We start from the raw sequence: 23,171 nt of genomic DNA, 5'->3' as shown, positions 1-23,171 counted from the left end.
TTCAGCACCAACCACAAACGGTCCACTGCAATCTGGATGAACTGTCTAGGCTGGGGGCCAACACCCCCAGGCACTCCCCGTAACCTCCAAATGGGCTGCGGGACCAGGAGCCAAATCGTTGGGACATGGCCCTCTGGTTTCCTGCTTGAAGGGGGGGGTGGAGAAGTGTGGCCGGAGGCCCCGGCACAGGAACAATGGCGGCCACGGGACTGAAAGTGTTAACCCCTTCAGCCCCGGCCACCAGACAAACAAAGGGTGCTTGGTGCCAAAATTCAAATTGCAACAAGGACTCACTGTTTAATTGTATTGAGCGACCCAATACAATGAGTCTTGGCTTCAATTTGAATTTTGGCGCCAAGCACCCTTTGTTTGTCCGGCGGCCGGGGCTGAAGGGGTTAACACTCTCAGTCCCCTGGCCGCCATTGTCCGTGTGCTGGGGCCTCAGGCCACACTACGTTATCAGCGTCCTACGCGGACTCCGCGGCAGCCCAGCGCTGGTACTCCTAAACTCCTGTCAAGTCTAGTGAGCGCGTCTCACACAGCGCTGGAGCCCGCATGATATCCTCTCTTTTGTGGAGAGGGGATCATGCGGGCGTTGGCGGAGAGGCTCTCCATCTGTGTGAGACGGAGGAGCATCTCATACGCTCCAGCAATGAGACGCTAGAAACATCCAGCGCTAATGACTAACATGAACGCACCCTGTATGAAGACGGGCAGAGACGAAATAGTGAAACCGAGGCCTGACACGCAGTTGTCAGGTCTGATGACACTCGCACACCATCCCCAATCAGCTGGATGGCTTTGAGCGAGGCCTGACAATTCCGGTAACAACACACAGACGGCAAACCGAGTACCCTATATAAACGAGGGCTTTCCACGTGATGGATACACTTGATCTTTGATAAAGCCGCCGATATACCTACGTAGGAAACGCAGGAGTCTGACTTGAACCTGGGCTAAAGTCTTTTTACAAACAAGGCACTCTGGCATTTATCGGCTCATTATAGCCAACACTTTGGATTTATAATTGGATACATTGTTTTAAACATGCAAGTGACTGAATGCAGTGGACTGTTTATTGGCTTTTTAACCAGACACAAGGAAACCCCCTTGATTCCTGATTTTTCAGCCTGTTTATCAAGTCTTTTTTAATTTACTGTATATATTTTCCATTTTTATTTTTATATTTTTTGACCAATATTGTTGATGTTTTGACTGTTACATATAAATTATTAAATGTGATTATATCTATTGTTCCTTATATGTATGTCCTGTTAATGAATTAATATAACTGTTTTATTAACTATATTTCATGTGACTGTCTCTTATGGTCTCTACATGGTAACTGATCACGTACCAGCATCCACTCGCAGGGGTAATCGTTCCCAAAAACTACTACAATGTGAGGCTCAGTGGATACAGCGACGTAATACGCTGACTCCTAGAGGCTTCAATGAATTTCGGGGATGACATCGCTTTCTTTAATGGCGTTTATTTGAGGTCATTTGGGAATTTTATAGGTCAGTGGTTCCCAACCTTTTTCTCTCCCGTACCCCTTGATTAGGCTTTTGATTGTAGAGTACCCCTTCCTCTCAATTTGAAATATAGACAGTACTTACGAGTGGAGAGGAAGTGAGCGTTATGCCTATCCTTATATTAAGGAGTAGCGGATAGGAATCGTGCCCTTCCATGTCTGGCCACTGGTTGTGTATTGTATCCAGGGTTCCCACTCACACCTGTAGGATTAATGCCGCTGCTTCTTCCACCTGTGTCAGCGCAATGTAGATGATCGCTGATGTCTGAGGGCAGCATGGGAAGCTCCCCGTGGATTGCTGGTCAGGCAAAAGCACAAGGAGACACTGATGACGCTAAAGACAGAACCGTAAGTGACAAAACATGGTTCTTCTCCATAGCAATGGGTCTTCTTCTGCCATCAAAATACTTTTTTTTCATCTTCTGCCATTACCAATATTATTTTCAAGTACCCCCAACTGGTCTGCAGAGTACCCCCAGGGGTACTAGTACCCCAGGTTGGGAACCACTGTTATAGGTAATTGAGTTTCCGCTTAGTAAGTCTGTTTGACAGATAAGATAACTTCAGTATTGTCTGGTTTCAGGATTTATACTATATACAGTATATCGATAAACATGCTTTTGTGATATAGGGCCTTATTCTAGTTCACTCTTTCTGACAAAATCCTTCTTAGATGGACAAAACCATGTGCACTGCAGGTGGGCAGATGTAAAATGTGCAGAGAGAAATAGATTTGGGTGGGGTTTTACCTCAAAGTGAGATCTACATTGCAGTGTAAAAATAAAGCAGTCAGTATTTACCCTGCACAGAAACAAAATTACTCACCCAAATCTAATTCTCTCTGCACATGTTACATCTGCCCCCCTGCAGTGCACATGGTTTTGTCCATCTAAGAAGGATTTTGTCAGAAAGAGTGAACTAGAATAAGGCACATAATGTAGCAGCCAGTCCTTATATATCTCATGTGTCTTTTTGACTTTTTCTCACTCTTTTCTCATGTATTATTCTTAATGTTTTCCCTGATGTTTGGTGAACCGCGTATGAGACTCGGGGGAACTATTATAACTGACATTGCCGAGACTCTTGTTTACTATTGCTAGGGTAACCCGGGCTCCCTCCGGCAGCATGATATATATATATATATATATATATATATATATATATATATATATATATCTATCACACACACATGGGGGACTATTTACTCTGGGTGGCATATTCCATGCCATCTTACCACCCAGAGTGGCATCACAATGTGTAATCCCATCAGTGGCATTTATCATGGAACATATGCAGGGAAAGAGTTCATCCCTGCGAGTCACTCAGCTGGGTGCCGGGGGTTCTACACATGTGCGGTCAGTGCTGACCCCCAGCAATCCGCTGACCGCACCGCACAGCAGCCATTCTGCCAGAAGGGCGGTGAGAAGCCCATAGGCTACAATGGCATCCGCCATTCTGATATGGCGATAGCCACAGTAGTATCGGACAACATTGTATCCCCTATAAACAGGAGGGACCCCGAAATGATACATGACGGCAGTACTTAATGTTTAGGACTAACCCCTGAATTAGCCGCAAATGATAAATGGGTAGAGAGATCCCACCTACTACAGCACATCACAGCGAGTACTGCGCAGGGGCAGAGCCAACCACCATGTTCCCTGTGTCTATTCTCTGTTTCAGGATTTGATTGAGACGTATAAGAAGAATTACTGGGTCGGTCTGCAGAAGGTGGACAAGACATGGAAGTGGCCGGACCAGTCCACCCAGTGAGTACCCCAAGTGTTCTCCTCTATATACAACTGGGTTAGGGTGAGGGGACGTGCCTCATGCCTCCGCTCCTCTGGAGCTGCACTGTACATACACACCGCCTTCCCCACTACGTTTCCGACACACCATCCTCCCCACTACATGTCCGACACACCGTCCTACCCACTACGTTGCCGACACACCGCATTCCCCACTACATGTCTGACACACCGCCTTCCCCACTACATGTCCGAGACACCGCCTTCCCTGCTACATGTCCGACACACCGTCCTACCCACTACATGTCCGACACACCACCTTCCCTACTACATGTCCGACACACCACCTTCCCCACTGCATGTCCGACACACCACCTTCCCCACTGCATGTCCGACACACTGTCAAACCCACTACATGTCCGACACACCGCCTTCCCCACTACGTTTCCGACACACCATCCTCCCCACTACATGTCCGACACACCGTCCTACCCACTACGTTGCCGACACACCGCATTCCCCACTACATGTCCGACACACAGCCTTCCCTACTACATGTCCGACACACCGTCCTACCCACTACATGTCCGACACACCGCCTTCCCCACTACATGTCCGACACACAGCCTTCTCCACTACATGTCCGACACACCGTCTTACCCACTACATGTCCGACACACCGTCCTACCCACTACATGTCCGAGACACCACCTTCCCTACTACATGTCCGACACACCACCTTCCCCACTGCATGTCCGACACACCACCTTCCCCACTGCATGTCCGACACACTGTCAAACCCACTACATGTCCGACACACCGCCTTCCCCACTACGTTTCCGACACACCATCCTCCCCACTACATGTCCGACACACCGTCCTACCCACTACGTTGCCGACACACCGCATTCCCCACTACATGTCCGACACACAGCCTTCCCTACTACATGTCCGACACACCGTCCTACCCACTACATGTCCGACACACAGCCTTCCCCACTACATGTCCGACACACAGCCTTCTCCACTACATGTCCGACACACCGTCTTACCCACTACATGTCCGACACACCGTCCTACCCACTACATGTCCGAGACACCACCTTCCCTACTACATGGCCGACACACCGCCTTCCCCACTACATGTCCGACACACCGCATTCCCCACTACATGTCCGACACACAGCCTTCCCTACTACATGTCCAACACACCGTCCTACCCACTACATGTCCGACACACCGCCTTCCCCACTACATGTCCGACACACAGCCTTCTCCACTACATGTCCGACACACCGTCCTACCCACTACATGTCCGACACACCGTCCTACCCACTACATGTCCGAGACACCACCTTCCCTACTACATGGCCGACACACCGCCTTCCCCACTACATGTCCGACACACCGCCTTCCCCACTACATGTCCGACACACCGTCCTACCCACTACATGTCCGAGACACCACCTTCCCTACTACATGGCCGACACACCGCCTTCCCCACTACATGTCCGACACACCACCTTCCCCACTACATGTCCGACACACCGCCTTCCCCACTACATGTCCGACACACCGTCCTACCCACTACATGTCCGACACACCGCCTTCCCCACTACATGTCCGACACACCGCCTTCCCCACTACATGTCCGACACACCGTCCTACCCACTACATGTCCGACACACCGCCTTCCCCACTACATGTCCGACACACAGCCTTCCCTACTACATGTCCGACACACCGTCCTACCCACTACATGTCCGAGACACCGCCTTCCCCACTACATGTCCGACACACCGCCTTCCTAACTACATGTCCGACACACCACCTTAACCACTACATGTCCGACACACCACCTTCCCTACTACATGTCCGACACACCGCCTTCCCCACTACATGACCGACACACCGTCCTACCCACTACATGTCCGACACACCGCCTTCCCCACTACATGTCCGACACACCGCCTTCCACACTACATGTTCGACACACCGCCTTCCCCACTACATGTCCGACACACCGTCCTACCCACTACATGTCCGACACACCGCCTTCCCTACTATGTTTCCGACACCCCATCCTCCCCACTACATGTCCGACACACCACCTTCCCCACTACATGTCAGACACACCGCCTTCCCCACTACATGTCCAACACACCGCCTTCCCCACTACGTTTGTGACACACCACCTTCCCTACTACGTTTGTGACACACCATCCTCCCCACTACTTGTCCGACACACCGCCTTCCCCACTACTTGTCCGACACACCACCTTCCCCACTACGTGTCCGAAACACGGCCTTCCCCACTACATGTCCGACACACCGCCTTTCCCACTACATGTCCAACACACCGCCTTCCCCACTACATGTCCGACACACCGCCTTCCCTACTCCGTTTCCGACACACCGTCCTCCCCACTACGTGTCCGACACACCGTCCTCCCAACTACATGTCCGACACACCGCCCTCCCCACTACATGTCCGACACACCGCATTCCCTACTACGTTTCCGACACACCGTCCTCCCCACTACATGTCCAACACACCGTCCGACACACCGCCTTCCCTACTACGTTTCCGACACACCGTCCTCCCCACTACATCTCCGACACACCATCCCCCCCACTACATGTCCGACACACCGCCTTCCCTACTACGTTTCCGACACACCGTCCTCCCCACTACATGTCCGACACACCGCCTTCCCCACTATGTGTCCCACACCGTCCTACCCACTACGTTTCCGACACACCATCCTTCCCTACTACATGTCCGACACACCGTCCTGCCCACTACATGTCCGACACACCGTCCTCCCCACTACATGTCCGACACACTGCCTCCCCCACTATGTGTCCGACACACCGTCCTACCCACTACGTTTCCGACACACCGTCCTCCCCTCTACGTGTCCGACACACCGCCCACCCCACTACATGTCCGACACACTGCCTTCCCCACTACATCTCCGACACACCGTCCTGCCCACTACATGTCTGACACATCACCTTCCCTACTACATGTCCGACACACCGCCTTCCCTACTACATGTCCAACACACCGCCTTCACCACTACGTGTCCGACACACCGTCCTCCCAACTACATGTCCGACACACCGCCCTCCCCACTACATGTCCGACACACCACCTTCCCCACTACATGTCCGACAAACCGCATTCCCTACTACGTTTCCGACACACTGTCCTCCCCACTACATGTCCAACACACCGCCTTCCCTATTACGTTTCCGACACACCGTCCTCCCCACTACATGTCCGACACACCGTCCTCCCCACTACATGTCCGACACACCGTCCTCCCCACTACATGTCCGACACACTGCCTTCCCCACTATGTGTCCGACACACCGTCCTACCCACTACGTTTCCGACACACCATCCTTCCCTACTACATGTCCGACACACCGTCCTGCCCACTACATGTTTGACACATCGCCTTCCCTACTACGTTTCCGACACACTGTCCTCCCCACTCAGTGTCCGACACACCGCCCACCCCACTACATGTCCGACACACTGCCTTCCCCACTACATCTCCGACACACCATCCTCCCCACTACATGTCTGACACATCACCTTCCCTACTACATGTTCGACACACCGCCTTCACCGCTACATGTCCGACACACCGCCTTCCCCACTACATGTTCCACACACAGTCCTACCCACTAAATGTCTGACACATTGCCTTCCCTACTACATGTCCGACACACCGCCTTCCCTACTACATGTCCAACACAATGCCCTCCCCACTATTTGTCCGACAAACCGCCCTCCCCAATATGTTTCCGAGACACCGCCCTCCCCACTATGTGTCCTGCACACCGCCATCCCCACTACTTGTCCTGCACATCGCCCTCCCCACTACTTGTCCTACACACCGCCCTCACCACTACTTGTCCTGCACACCGCCTTCCCCACTATGTGTCTTGCACACCGCCTTCCCCACTATGTGTCTTGCACACCGCCCTCCCCACTACTTGTCCTGCACACCGCCCTCCCCACTACGTGTCCTGAACACCGCCCTCCCCTACTCTCCCACACCATAATGCCCATTTCACAGTATGGCACACACCGTAATGTCCATTATAGGCTGTTATAGACAAAACAAGAGCACAGGACACTTACTAGTAGTAGCTAGTCTTGCAGTGTGTGGCACTGGCAGCACAGCAGGACGGATCTGACTACACCACACACGAGACCCTCTGCTTAAACAGTACCCCACCGTGGTGCGGTGCAGCTTTTTCCGCCAATGGGAAATGAATGATGTATACCAGGGATGGGCAATTATTTTAGCTGGGGGGTCGCTTAACACTTCCAGTGAATATTTGCCACTCACAAAATATCTTATATATACAAGCTCCCCTCTCCCCCTCTCCCCTGGACCCATATAGCAGTCTTTATCCCCCCTTTCCCTGGACCCATATAGCAGTCTATTTTACTCCTCGCTCCCCTCCATCCTTGGACACAGATTGCTGCTTCCTCCACATATTTAGCACCCCAACCCCCCTCAATAAGCAGCACGGGTGATACTTCAGCGTACCTGTGTTGTTGATGATAAGTTTGTCCGCCGCTGTGTCCACTTCCTGCGTCTTCCAGGCCGCCTGCACTGTCCTGCTCACACTGTCACCTGTGTCCTAATCCACCCCCATCCAGTGCACAGCTCCCGGGCAAAGCTCTGGCCGAAGCTACGAGAGGCCCTGTCGCAGGGCACCATGCCTAGGCTGCGGGCTACGTCACTGCTCTTCCGGTAGCATATGCTAATGACGCGGGAGCAGTGCAGCGCACAATGATGCCCAGGATGCTACTGCAGCAGTCTTCACAAAATTTGCCATCTGGCATTTGCCAGAAGTGCCAGATGGCCAGTCCGGCCCTGGGTGGGAGACATTCTTTACAGGAAGAGGAGCAACAGAACACGAGGAAATGCACTGACACTAGGGGGAGGAAGGTACAGGTGGGAGACATTCTTCACAGGAAGAGGAGCAGCAGAACACGAGGACATGCACTGACACTAGAGGGAGGAAGGTACAGGTGGGAGACATTAGTCACAGGAAGAGGAGCAGCAGAACACGAGGACATGCACTGACACTAGAGGGAGGAAGGTACAGGTGGGAGACATTAGTCACAGGAAGAGGAGCAGCAGAACACGAGGACATGCACTGACACTAGGGGAAGGAAGGTACAGGTGGGAGACATTAGTCACAGGAAGAGGAGCAGCAGAACACGAGGACATGCACTGACACTAGAGGGAGGAAGGTACAGGTGGGAGACATTAGTCACAGGAAGAGGAGCAGCAGAACACGAGGACACGCACTGACACTAGGGGGAGGAAGGTACAGGTGGGAGACATTCTTCACAGGAAGAGGAGCAGCAGAACACGAGGATATGCACTGACACTATAGGAAGAAAGGTACAGGTGGGATACATTCTTCACAGGAAGAGGAGCAGCAGAACATGAGGACATGCACTGACACTAGAGGGAGGAAGGTACAGGTGGGAGACATTAGTCACAGGAAGAGGAGCAGCAGAACACGAGGACATGCACTGACACTGGGGGGGGGGAGGTACAGGTGGGAGACATTCTTCACAGGAAGAGGAGCAACAGAACACGAGGACACACACTGACACTAGGGGGAGGAAGGTACAGGTGGGAGGCATTCTTCACAGGAAGAGGAGCAACAGAACACGAGGACATGCACTGACATTAAGGGGAGAAAGGTACAGGTGGGAGACATTCTACACAGGAAGAGGAGCAGCAGAACACGAGGACATGCACTGACACTGGGGGGAGGAAGGTACAGGTGGGAGACATTCATCACAGGAAGAGGAGCAGCAGAACACGAGGACATGCACTGACACTGGGGGGAGGAAGGTACAGGTAGGAGACATTTGTCACAGGAAGAGGAGCAGCAGAACACGAGGACATGCACTGACACTGGGGGGGTACAGGAGGGAGACATTCTTCACAGGAAGAGGAGCAGCAGAACACGAGGACATGCACTGACACTAGAGGGAGGAAGGTACAGGTGGGAGACATTCTTCACAGGAAGAGGAGCAGCAGAACACGAGGACATGCACTGACACTAGGGGGAGGAAGGTACAGGTGGGAGATATTCTTCACAGGAAGAGGAGCAGCAGAACACGAGGACATGCACTGACACTAGGGGGAGGAAGGTACAGGTGGGAGACATTGTTCAAAGGAAGAAGAGCAGCAGAACACGAGGACATGCACTGACACTAGGGGAAGGAAGGTACAAGTGAGAGACATTCTTCACAGGAAGAGGAGCAGCAGAACACGAGGACATGCACTGACACTAGAGGGAGGAAGGTACAGGTGGGAGACATTCTTCACAGGAAGAGGAGCAGCAGAACACGAGGACATGCACTGACACTAGGGGGAGGAAGGTACAGGTGGGAGACATTAGTCACAGAAAGAGGAGCAGCAGAACATGGGGACATGCACTGACACTAGAGGGAGGAAGGTACAAGTGGGAGACATTCTTCACAGGAAGAGGAGCAGCAGAACACGAGGACATGCACTGACACGAGGGGGAGGAAAGTACAGGTGGGAGAAATTAGTCACAGGAAAAGGAGCAGCAGAATACGGGGGCATGCACTGACACTAGAGGAAGAAAGGTACAGGTGGGAGACATTCTTCACAGGAAGAGGAGCAGCAGAAAACGAGGACATGCAAAGACACTGGGGGGGAGATACAGGTGGGAGACATTCTTCACAGGAAGAGGAGCAACAGAACACGAGGACATGCACTGACACTAGAGGGAGGAAGGTACAGGTGGGAGACATTAGTCACAGGAAGAGGAGCAGCAGAACACAGGGACATGCACTGACACTAGAGGGGGGAAGGTACATTTGGGAGATATTATTCACAGGAAGAGGAGCAGCAGAACACGAGGATATGCACTGACACTATAGGAAGAAAGGTACAGGTGGGATACATTCTTCACAGGAAGAGGAGCAGCAGAACATGAGGACATGCACTGACACTAGAGGGAGGAAGGTACAGGTGGGAGACATTAGTCACAGGAAGAGGAGCAGCAGAACACGAGGACATGCACTGACACTGGGGCGGGGGAGGTACAGGTGGGAGACATTTGTCCAGGAAGAGGAGCAGCAGAACATGAGGACATGCACTGACACTAGGGGGAGGAAGGTACAGGTGGGAGACATTCTTCACAGTAAGAAGAGCAGCAGAACACGAGGACATGCACTGACACTAGGGGGAGGAAGGTACAGGTGGGAGACATTAGTCACAGGAAGAGGAGCAGCAGAACACGAGGACATGCACTGACACTGGGGGGAGGAAGGTACGGGTGGGAGACATTCTTCACAGGAAGAGGAGCAATAGAACACGAGGATATGCACTGACACTAGGGGGAGGAAGGTACAGGTGGGAGACATTCTTCACAGGAAGAGAAGCAGCAGAACACGAGGACATGCAATGACACTAGAGGAAGGAAGGTACAGGTGGGAGACATTCTTCACAGGAAGAGGAGCAGCAGAACACGAGGACATGCACTGATACTAGGGGGCGGAAGGTACAGGTGGGAGACATTCTTCACAGGAAGAGGAGCAACAGAACACGAGGACATGCACTGACACTAGAGGGAGGAAGGTACAGGTGGGAGACATTAGTCACAGGAAGAGGAGCAGCAGAACACAGGGACATGCACTGACACTAGAGGGGGGAAGGTACATTTGGGAGATATTATTCACAGGAAGAGGAGCAGCAGAACACGAGGATATGCACTGACACTATAGGAAGAAAGGTACAGGTGGGATACATTCTTCACAGGAAGAGGAGCAGCAGAACATGAGGACATGCACTGACACTAGAGGGAGGAAGGTACAGGTGGGAGACATTAGTCACAGGAAGAGGAGCAGCAGAACACGAGGACATGCACTGACACTGGGGCGGGGGAGGTACAGGTGGGAGACATTTGTCCAGGAAGAGGAGCAGCAGAACATGAGGACATGCACTGACACTAGGGGGAGGAAGGTACAGGTGGGAGACATTCTTCACAGTAAGAAGAGCAGCAGAACACGAGGACATGCACTGACACTAGGGGGAGGAAGGTACAGGTGGGAGACATTAGTCACAGGAAGAGGAGCAGCAGAACACGAGGACATGCACTGACACTGGGGGGAGGAAGGTACGGGTGGGAGACATTCTTCACAGGAAGAGGAGCAATAGAACACGAGGATATGCACTGACACTAGGGGGAGGAAGGTACAGGTGGGAGACATTCTTCACAGGAAGAGAAGCAGCAGAACACGAGGACATGCAATGACACTAGAGGAAGGAAGGTACAGGTGGGAGACATTCTTCACAGGAAGAGGAGCAGCAGAACACGAGGACATGCACTGATACTAGGGGGCGGAAGGTACAGGTGGGAGACATTCTTCACAGGAAGAGGAGCAGCAGAACACGAGGACATGCACAGACACTGGGGGGGGGGCAGGTACAGGTGGGAGACATTCTTCACAGGAAGAGGAGCAGCAGAACACGAGGACATGCACTGACACTGGGAGGAGGAAGGTACGGGTGGGAGACATTCTTCACAGGAAGAGGAGCAATAGAACACGAGGATATGCACTGACACTAGGGGGAGGAAGGTACAGGTGGGAGACATTCTTCACAGGAAGAGGAGCAACAGAACCCGAGGACATGCACTGACACTAGAGGGAGGAAGGTACAGATGGGAGACATTCTTCACAGGAAGAGGAGCAGCAGAACACGAGGACATGCACTGACACTAGGGGGAGGAAGGTACAGGTGGGATACATTCTTCACAGGAAGAGGAGCAGCAGAACACGAGGACATGCACTGACACTGGAGGGGGGAGGTACAGGTGGGAGACATTCTTCACAGGAAGAGGAGCAGCAGAACACGAGGACATGCACTGACACTGGGGGGGGGGAGTACTGGTGGGAGACATTCTTCACAGGAAGAGGAGCAACAGAACACGAGGACATGCACTGACACTAGAGGGAGGAAGGTACAGGTGGGAGACATTCTTCACAGGAAGAGGAGCAGCAGAACATGAGGACATGCACTGACACTAGAGTGAGGAAGGTACAGGTGGGAGACATTCTTCACAGGAAGAGGAGAGCAGAACACGAGGACACGCACTTACACTAGAGGGAGGAAGGTACAGGTGGGAGACATTAGTCACAGTAAGAGGAGCAGCAGAACACGAGGACATGCACTGACACTGGGGGGAGGAAGGTACAGGTGGGAGACATTCATCACAGGAAGAGGAGCAGCAGAACACGAGGACATGCACTGACACTAGAGGGCGGAAGGTACAGGTGGGAGACATTCTTCACAGGAAGAGGAGCAGCAGAACACGAGGACATGCACTGACACTAGAGGGAGGAAGGTACAGGTAGGAGACATTAGTCACAGGAAGAGGAGCAGCAGAACACAAGGACATGCACTGACACTAGGGGGAGGAAGGTACAGGTGGGAGACATTCGTCACAGGAAGAGGAGCAGCAGAACATGAGGACACGCACTGACACTAGAGGGAGGAAGATTCAGGGGAAATGTGAGGAAGAATTACTTCACAGAAAGAGTAGTAGATAAGTGGAATAGACTACCATCAGAGGTGGTAGAGGCAAATACAGTAGTACAATGTAAACATGTTTGGGATAGGCATAGTGATATCCTTACACAGAAATAAGGATCAAATATGGTTTGAGGTAACAGGTTTAATAGAGGGGCAGACTAGATGGGCCAAGTGGTTCTCGTCTGCCGTCAAATTCTAGGAATGACATTTAATGATATGCAAAAATGCGATTTGTGCGAATTTTAGGCAAAAAACATCAGAAATAGCACTTTCCCAAATTCGGGAAAATGTGTCTAAAAATCGCCACACATGCAGACCAGATTCTGACAAGTGAATTGGCCGGAACCCTCCACATATCATTGAGATCTGTGCATGGTTTTTATTTTTCTTAAACGGCTTGGGGTTCCCCCTCCTGAGCATAACCAGCTCCGGGCTCATTGAGCCGGACCTGGTTCCAAAAATACAGGGGACAAAAAGCATAGGGGTCCCCCGTATTCCTGGAACCAGCCCCGGACTCTTGGACCGGTCCTGGATCCAAAAATAGGGGGACAAAAATCTGGGGTTCCTCTGTATTTTGAAACCAGCACCGGGCTCCAACAGCCCGTTGTGTCATGCCACAGCCGGGGGACACTTTTTACATAAGGTCCCCCGGCCGTACCATGAGCACCGTGGCTGGTCAGCCTTGGACGGGGTACCTGGAGGAGTGGGGACCCCCCCAATAAAGGGGTCCACCCCAGGCTGAAGCCCAGGGCTGTCACTGGCGTCCCAGGGCTTTGGATGCCAGCCTGATAGGGTTAAAACAGTCATTCATAACATTGCTTTATACCGGTGAACTACAAGTGCCAGCAGGCCTCCCCCACATGTTGGAACTTGGTGAACCACAAGTCCCAGCATGTGGGCATTAATGGGCCTGCTGGGACTTGTAGTCCACCTGTAAAAAGAATGTTAAAATAAAACACACACAGAAAAGTATAACTTTATTATATACACACACACACACCTCACTTTTACACCAATATACTTACCAACCCACGGTCCAGCGCTGTCCTCCCTTCTCCAGAGTACTCGGCACACCCCCCCCCCCCAGGGTAGCGGCGCCGAAGTTCCTGGCACCCCCACCCCCCCAGTGTAGCGGTGCCGGAGTACACAGCGCCCCCCCCAGTGTAGCGGTGCCGGAGTACACAGCGCCCCCCCCCCCCAGAGTAGCGGTGCCGGAGTACACAGCGCCCCCCCCAGTGTAGCCTGGGGCGCTTCGGTGCCTTCCACCGGCCCCGGAGAAGGGCGGGGGCGCCCAGCGTTCCCATAAGAACACTGGCGTTAATATGGTGGTGACGTGGGTGCGGGGGGACTGGCAGCTGACATCACCGGATGTCAGCTGCCCCCCCCATATCTGTGCCAGCGTGCACGCACATGTAAGTGACTTCAAAGTCACGCATCATATCTTTCGATGGTCGCCGATCATCGAAAGATGTGGGCGGTTACCCGAGGCATACGTATGGATGTTAATGCAAAACATGCATTCGCAGCCTGTGCGGGCGAACTCGCACTTCTAGGGGGAGGCGGGTGAGTGTTCAATCGCCGGGCGGGGTTTGGTGGACTCGCAAGGCTGCGAATTCGCAGCCTTGCAAATCAACCAGAATAACCCCCTTTGTGTATGAGAATGCTGCCCCCATAGCCTTCTTATAAGATGCCCATGTGTCAGAAAGGTCTTGCCTTCAAGTCACTGCCCAGGATCACCCAACGCTTGGTCACTCCATTTCTGATACCAGAGATCCCAGGTGCAATAGCTCCCTATGTGCATGCAGTCAGGAAAATCCCTGCACCATATATTATATGCCACATTATATAATCACTCCACTGCGCCAACATCGGCACTGCGATCAGTTAACATCCACCCCTGATTCAGTGACCTCTATATAACATCCACCCCTGATTCAGTGACCTCTATATAACATCCACCCCTGATTCAGTGACCTCTATATAACATCCACCCCTGATTCAGTGACCTCTATATAACATCCACCCCTGATTCAGTGACCTCTATACAACATCCACCCCTGATTCAGTGACCTCTATATAACATCCACCCCTGATTCAGTGACCTCTATACAACATCCACCCCTGATTCAGTGACCTCTATATAACATCCACCCCTGATTCAGTGACCTCTATATAACATCCACCCCTGATTCAGTGACCTCTATACAACATCCACCCCTGATTCAGTGACCTCTATATAACATCCACCCCTGATTCAGTGACCTCTATATAACATTCACCCCTGATTCAGTGACCTCTATATAACATCCACCCCTGATTCAGTGACCTCTATATAACATTCACCCCTGATTCAGTGACCTCTATATAACATCCACCCCTGATTCAGTGACCTCTATATAACATCCACCCCTGATTCAGTGACCTCTATTTAACATCCACCCCTGATTCAGTGACCTCTATATAACATCCACCCCTGATTCAGTGACCTCTATATAACATCCACCCCTGATTCAGTGACCTCTATATAACATCCACCCCTGATTCAGTGACCTCTATATAACATCCACCCCTGATTCAGTGACCTCTATACAACATCCACCCCTGATTCAGTGACCTCTATATAACATCCACCCCTGATTCAGTGACCTCTATACAACATCCACCCCTGATTCAGTGACCTCTATATAACATCCACCCCTGATTCAGTGACCTCTATATAACATCCACCCCTGATTCAGTGACCTCTATACAACATCCACCCCTGATTCAGTGACCTCTATATAACATCCACCCCTGATTCAGTGACCTCTATATAACATTCACCCCTGATTCAGTGACCTCTATATAACATCCACCCCTGATTCAGTGACCTCTATATAACATTCACCCCTGATTCAGTGACCTCTATATAACATCCACCCCTGATTCAGTGACCTCTATATAACATCCACCCCTGATTCAGTGACCTCTATTTAACATCCACCCCTGATTCAGTGACCTCTATATAACATCCACCCCTGATTCAGTGACCTCTATATAACATCCACCCCTGATTCAGTGACCTCTATATAACATCCACCCCTGATTCAGTGACCTCTATATAACATCCACCCCTGATTCAGTGACCTCTATATAACATCTACCCCTGATTCAGTGACCTCTATATAACATCCACCCCTGATTCAGTGACCTCTATATAACAACCACCCCTGATTCTGTGACCTCTATATAACATCCACCCCTGATTCAGTGACCTCTATATAACATCCACCCCTGATTCAGTGACCTCTATATAACATCCACCCCTGATTCTGTGACCTCTATATAACATCCACCCCTGATTCAGTGACCTCTATATAACATCCACCCCTGATTCAGTGACCTCTATATAACATCCACCCCTGATTCAGTGACCTTTATATAACATCCACCCCTGATTCAGTGACCTCTATATAACATCCACCCCTGATTCAGTGACCTCTATATAACATCCACCCCTGATTCAGTGACCTCTATATAACATCCACCCCTGATTCAGTGACCTCTATATAACAACCACCCCTGATTCTGTGACCTCTATATAACATCCACCCCTGATTCAGTGACCTCTATATAACATCCACCCCTGATTCAGTGACCTCTATATAACATCCACCCCTGATTCTGTGACCTCTATATAACATCCACCCCTGATTCAGTGACCTCTATATAACATCCACCCCTGATTCTGTGACCTCTATATAACATCCACCCCTGATTCAGTGACCTCTATATAACATCCACCCTGATTCAGTGACCTCTATATAACATCCACCCCTGATTCAGTGACCTCTATATAACATCCACCCCTGATTCAGTGACCTCTATATAACATCCACCCCTGATTCAGTGACCTCTATATAACATCCACTCCTGATTCAGTGACCTCTATATAACATCCACCCCTGATTCAGTGACCTCTATAAAACATCCACCCCTGATTCAGTGACCTCTATATAACATCCTTTCGTTTCACAGGACAGATGTCACAGAGGACAAGTTGAGTCCCTGTGCGATGGCAACTCCCCAACTCCTCACCCAGTGGTGTTCTTCTCTATTACCCTGGATATGCCAGAAGAAAACGAAGAAATGTAACTTCGATGTGGACACACTGCGCTGTTTTGGTGAAAAAATTGGGGTTTTTGGAAATAAACTTCCAGGAGAAGCTGATCAATAAGGGGCCCCTGCTTTGATCCTCTGTGGGGGACCCAGGTCTGATCCTCTATGTTTGCTCCAATTCTGTCCTTCTATGAGGATCCACTTTCTCTGGTCCTCTGTGGATGCTACAGCTCTGTCCTTATGTCAGAAGTCACCTGCTCTGGTCCTCTGTGGGGGCCCCTGGTCTGATTATCTATGGGTGCCCCAGGTCTCCACTTCTGTGAGGAGCCACCTGCTCTGATCCTCTGTGGGGGCCCCAGGTATGATCCTCTGTGAGGGCCCCAGGTCTGATCCTCTGTGGGGGCCCCTGGTCTGATTCTCTGTGGGGACCCCAGGTCTGATTCTCTATGGGTGCCCCAGGTCTCCACTTCTGTGAGGAGCCACCTGCTCTGATCCTCTGTGAGGGCCGCAGGTCTGTCCTTTTGTGAGAGCCCACCTGCTCTGATCCTCTGTGGGGGCCCCAGGTCTGATCCTCTGTGAGGGCCCCAGGTCTGATCCTCTGTGGGGGCCCCTGGTCTGATTCTCTGTGGGGACCCCAGGTCTGATTCTCTATGGGTGCCCCAGGTCTCCACTTCTGTGAGGAGCCACCTGCTCTGATCCTCTGTGGGGGCCCCAGGTCTGATCCTCTGTGAGGGCCCCAGGTCTGATCCTCTATGGGGGCCCCTGGTCTTATTCTCTGTGGGGACCCCAGGTCTGATTCTCTATGGGTGCCCCAGGTCTCCACTTCTGTGAGGAGCCACCTGCTCTGATCCTCTGTGAGGGCCGCAGGTCTGTCCTTTTGTGAGAGCCCACCTGCTCTGATCCTCTGTGGGGGCCCCAGGTCTGATCCTCTGTGAGGGCCCCAGGTCTGATCCTCTGTGAGGGCCCCAGGTCTGTCCTTCTGTGAGAAGCCAGATCAAGGGAATGACCAGTGTCTTATGGGCGTCCCCATAAAAATGCTAGGTGCTCCCCTGGGAACGAACACGGGCGGGCCAATGCCTTCCACTGTGGGTGGCTGATGTCACATGACGTCGGCACCTGCCACCTCTTTGGCAGACACCACTAGGAAATATATCAATTCAGCCTGACTTTTATTTCGGAATAATTAAAAAAAATGCCGTGGTGTCCCCCCAAACCCCCATGGCCATAACCAGCTCCGGGGTCAAGGAGCCGGTCCTGGTTCTAAAAATTCACAGGGCAAACAACATAGGGGTTCCCCTGGAATTTCTACAACCAGCACCAGGCTCAAGGGTCGGTCCTGGTTCCCAAAATATGGGATACAAAATGACTAGCGGTCTCCTGTATTTTGAGAACCAGCACTGGGCCCAAACAGCCAGCAGGGTAATGGCACAGCCGGGGGAAACTTTTTACCTAAACCATTATACCACGTGCCAGAGTCTAGTGCCAGGACACATCCACCCACGTGCCAGAGTCTGGTGCCAGGACACATCCACCCACATGCCAGGGTCTGGTGCCAGGACACATCCACCCACATGCCAGGATCTGGTGCCAGAAAACATCCACTCACATGCCAGGGTCTGGTGCCAGGACAAATGCACCCACATGCCAGGGTCTGGTGCCAGGACAAATCCTCCCACATGCCAGGGTCTGGTGCCAGGACACATCCACCCACATGCCGGGGTCTGGTGCCAGGACACATCCACCCACATGCCAGGGTCTGGTGCCAGAATACATCCACTCACATGCCAGGGTCTGGTGCCAGGACACATCTACTTACATGCCAGGGTCTGGAGCCAGGACACATACACCCACATGCCGGGGTCTGGTGCCAGGACACATCCACCCACATACCGGGGTCTGGTGCCAGGACACATCCACCCACGTGCCAGAGTCTGGTGCCAGGACACATCCACCCACATGCCAGGGTCTGGTGCCAGGACACATCCACCCACATGCCAGGACACATCCACCCACATGCCAGGGTCTGGTGCCAGGACACATCCACCCACGTGCCAGGGTCTGGTGCCAGGACACATCCACCCACGTGCCAGGGTCTGGTGCCAGGACACATCGACCCACGTGCCAGGGTCTGGTGCCAGGACACATCCACCCATGTGCCAGGGTCTGGTGCCAGGACACATCCACCCACATGCCAGGGTCTGGTGCCAGGACACATCCACCCACGTGCCAGGGTCTGGTGCCAGGACACATCCACCCACGTGCCAGGATCTGGTGCCAGGACACATCCATAAGTGTGTGCAATCTATATAACTATTGTCTATGTGACTGTTTGCTGTGTACAGGACGCTGTGTGTACATCTTACAGTATATACTAAATAAAACTTGTACTGTATAGAAGTGTGTGATGTCATCTATAAAGTAACAATGGGGTCATTCAGACCTGCTCGCTAGGCTGCATACAGTACTATGTAGAAGTGTGTGATGTCAGCTATAAAGTAACAATGGGGTAATTCAGACCTGCTCGCTAGGCTGCATACAATACGCTGTGTGTACATCTTACAGTGTATACTGAATAAAACTTGTACTGTATAGAAGTGTGTGATGTCATCTATAAAGTAACAATTGGGGTCATTCAGACCTGCTCACTAGGCTGCGTACAGTACTATATAGAAGTGTGTGATGTCAGCTATAAAGTAACAATGGGGTCATTCAGATCTGCTCGCTAGGCTGCATACAGTACTATGTAGAAGTGTGTGATGTCAGCTATAAAGTAACAATGGGGTAATTCAGACCTGCTCGCTAGGCTGCGTACAATACGCTGTGTGTACATCTTACAGTGTATACTGAATAAAACTTGTACTGTATAGAAGTGTGTGATGTCAGCTATAAAGTAACAATGGGGTCATTCAGACCTGCTCGCTAGGCTGCGTACAATACACTGTGTGTACATCTTACAGTGTATACTGAATACAATTGTACAGTATAGAAGTGTGTGATGTCAGCTATAAAGTAACAATGGGGTAATTCAGACCTGCTCGCTAGGCTGCGTACAATACGCTGTGTGTACATCTTACAGTATATACTGAATAAAACTTGTACTTTATAGAAATGTGTGATATCAGCTATAAAGTAAAATTGGGGTCATTCAGACCTGCTCGTTAGGCTGCGTATAGTCACTAGAAAAAGGGCATAAAACATAACAAGTTATCTTTAAGAGGCGCTTGTTGAATGGGGGCTTCACCCAAGCTGCAGCAAATAAAGGAGAGTGTCAGTCTCCCAGCGGAAGTGGAAGGGTGCGAGCAGTCATTGTTTTCATATCCCACGTCACCTGTCCCAGGACCGTATAGCCACATCTCGCACTTGCTCTGTTTGCTGAGAAGATCTGGAAATCTACTCCTGGAGCACACCATATGGAATATCGGCATCGGAGGAGACTGGCATATCCAGCCCGCTGACACCATACAGCCTATGCCGTCTGACTAAAGGAAAGCCACCAAGTACAGAGAGAGACTTATCCGGATAAAACCTTGGACATTCTTGTCCCACAGAAACCTGGACTTGGTCCCAATACGAGTGACGGGTGACTATACTGTCTGACTATATTGCACCATAGGATTCTATATTTCAAAGCAACTTATATAAACTTTTTATGTAAATGATATCAATTGATATATACATTTTTTAATCTGTGTATTGATTTGTGTGTTGTGTATTAAAATTAAAATGTAATTATTTTATCTACTTCAAAAATAGCGCTGCAAAATCCTTTTTTTCTGTTTGGTGTGCGTACAGTCGCTGCCTGGCAAGCAGGTTAATGCCGCCCCAGCGAGTGCATGCCCAACGCACCGCCTCAATCACCACACTGTAACGGGAGCGGCTGTGCCCGCCCATGCGCCCACACAGGGCACAAATCATCCGATGGTTGCTCGCATAACGTGAGCCGCGACTTACTGTACTTTTATCCTGGCCGCTCTTGTACGAATTTGGGGAGGTCACTGAGGTCATGTGACGTCATCTGCCGACCCAAAACAGGCAGGGCCACATTTGTGTTCGCTGGTGTCCGCCCAGCATTTCCATGGGTGTGATCGTCATTTTTGTGGGAATGTCCATTAAATGCTTGGTGGACCCCAGCGACCACCGCCTGCCTGTCAATCATTCTGCAAACACCCCAGCGAGAGGAAAACTCGAGGTTATGTGATAGTGTGGTGTGCGGTTGTGTGGTGTGCATTGTGTGATAGTGTGGTTGTGTGGTGTGCATTGTGTGATAGTGTGGTTGTGTGGTGTGCATTGTGTGATAGTGTGGTTGTGTGGTGTGCATTGTGTGATAGTGTGGTTGTGTGGTGTGCATTGTGTGATAGTGTGGTTGTGTGGTGTGCATTGTGTGATAGTGTGGTTGTGTGGTGTGCATTGTGTGATAGTGTGGTGTGCGGTTGTGTGGTGTGCATTGTGTGATAGTGTGGTTGTGTGGTGTGCATTGTGTGATAGTATGGTGTGTGGTTATGAGATAGTTTAGTGTGCGGTTGTGTGATAGTTTGGTGTGTGGTGTGCGGTTGTGTGGTGTGCGTTGTATGATAGTGTGGTTTTGTGGTGTGCGGTTGTGTGATTGTGTGGTGTGCGGTTGTTTGACTGTGTGGTGTGCGGTTGTGTGGTGTGCGGTTGTGTGATTGTGTGGTGTGCGGTTGTGTGGTGTGCATTGTATGATAGTGTGGATGTGTGATGTGTGCATTGTGTGATAGTTTAGTGTGCCGTTGTGTGATAGTTTGGTGTGTGGTTGTGTGATAGTGTGGTGTGCGGTTATGTGATAGTTTAGTGTGCCGTTGTGTGATAGTTTGGTGTGCGGGTGTGTGGTGTGCGGTTGTGTGGTGTGCATTGTGTGGTTGTGTGGTGTGCCGTTATGTGATAGTTTAGTGTGCGGTTGTGTGATAGTTTGGTGTGTGGTGTGCGGTTGTGTGGTGTGCGTTGTATGATAGTGTGGTTGTGTGGTGTGCGGTTGTGTGATTGTGTGGTGTGAGGTTGTGTGGCGTGCGGTTGTGTGATTGTGTGGTGTGCGGTTGTGTGGTGTGCATTGTATGATAGTGTGATGTGTGCATTGTGTGATAGTTTAGTGTGCGGTTGTGTGATAGTTTGGTGTGCGGTTGTGTGATAGTGTGGTGTGCGGTTATGTGATAGTTTAATGTGCGGTTGTGTGATAGTGTGGTGTGTGGTTATGAGATAGTTTAAAGTGCGGTTGTGTGATAGTGTGGTGTGTGGTTATGAGATAGTTTAGTGTAGTAGTAGTAGTAGTAGTACGTTTATTTATAAGGCGCCGCAAAGTGTCCGCAGCGCCGTACATAGCAAACAAAAAAAACAAATGACAAGGTAACGTACAGGGTGTGTAGATAAAGTCCAGTATAAATAGGGGTATAGCTGGTAGAACTAAAATCAGCATCAGTTCAGAAGTAGGTGTGGAAATTGTCAAGGAGACTGAAGATGAAGTAGAGGAAGGGAAGAACAGGACAGGAGCACAGGTGAGGTAATGAGGTAGGGTGAGTACGTGAGGAAGGAGGGCCCTGCTCATAAGAGTTAACATACTAAAAATAGGTGGGTGGACGAACGAAAAACAATAGGATAAGTAGGAACGGAGGGGAACGGAGGCAGGATAGGAGGATCAAAAGAGGTTAGGAGGAGGGATAGGCTAGTCGAAAAAAGTGGGTTTTGAGGGAGTGCTTGAAGGAGGTAAGGGAATCAGAAAGCCTGATGGGTGGCGGGAGGTTGTTCCAGTGCAGGGGGGCAGCGCGAGAGAAATCTTGTGTGGTGTGCATTGTGCGGTTGTGTGGTTATGTGATAGTTTAGTGTGCGGTTGTGTGATAGTTTGGTGTGTGGTGTGCGGTTGTATGGTGTGCGTTGTATGATAGTGTGATTGTGTGGTGTGCGGTTGTGTGATTGTGTGGTGTGAGGTTGTGTGGTGTGCGGTTGTTTGATTGTGTGGTGTGCGGTTGTGTGGTGTGCGGTTGTTTGATGTGCAGTTGTGTGATGTGCGGTTGTGTGGTGTGCGGTTGTGTGATAGTGTGGTATGCATTGTGTGATAGTCTAGTGTGCCGTTGTGTGATAGTTTGGTGTGCGGGTGTGTGGTGTGCGGTTGTGTGGTGTACGTTGTGCGTTTGTGTGATTGTGTGGTGTGCGGTTATGTGA

The 23,171-nt window shown here is 51.1% G+C and overlaps 1 protein-coding gene across 1 annotated transcript in view; it reads left to right on the top strand.

Moving 5' to 3' along the window:
* The window catches only part of LOC146024652 (uncharacterized), a 108,892-nt gene extending 88,195 nt beyond the window's left edge, over positions 1–20,697 (top strand). Inside the window, exons 8-9 of the mRNA XM_083155465.1 lie at positions 3,218–3,303; positions 16,920–20,697. Of these exons, the coding sequence (XP_083011591.1) occupies positions 3,218–3,303; positions 16,920–17,118 (285 nt within the window). The 3' untranslated portion in view covers positions 17,119–20,697. The remainder of the gene's footprint in view (positions 1–3,217; positions 3,304–16,919) is intronic.
* Positions 20,698–23,171: the final 2,474 nt, after the last annotated feature.

Source organism: Crinia signifera, chromosome 1 (genome assembly GCF_055691185.1).
Source record: "Crinia signifera chromosome 1, ASM5569118v1, whole genome shotgun sequence".
In the NCBI taxonomy this organism is placed as follows: domain Eukaryota; kingdom Metazoa; phylum Chordata; class Amphibia; order Anura; family Myobatrachidae; genus Crinia; species Crinia signifera.
The sequence above is the reverse complement of the archived record's forward strand: the minus strand, read 5'-3'. Positions and strand labels throughout refer to the sequence as shown.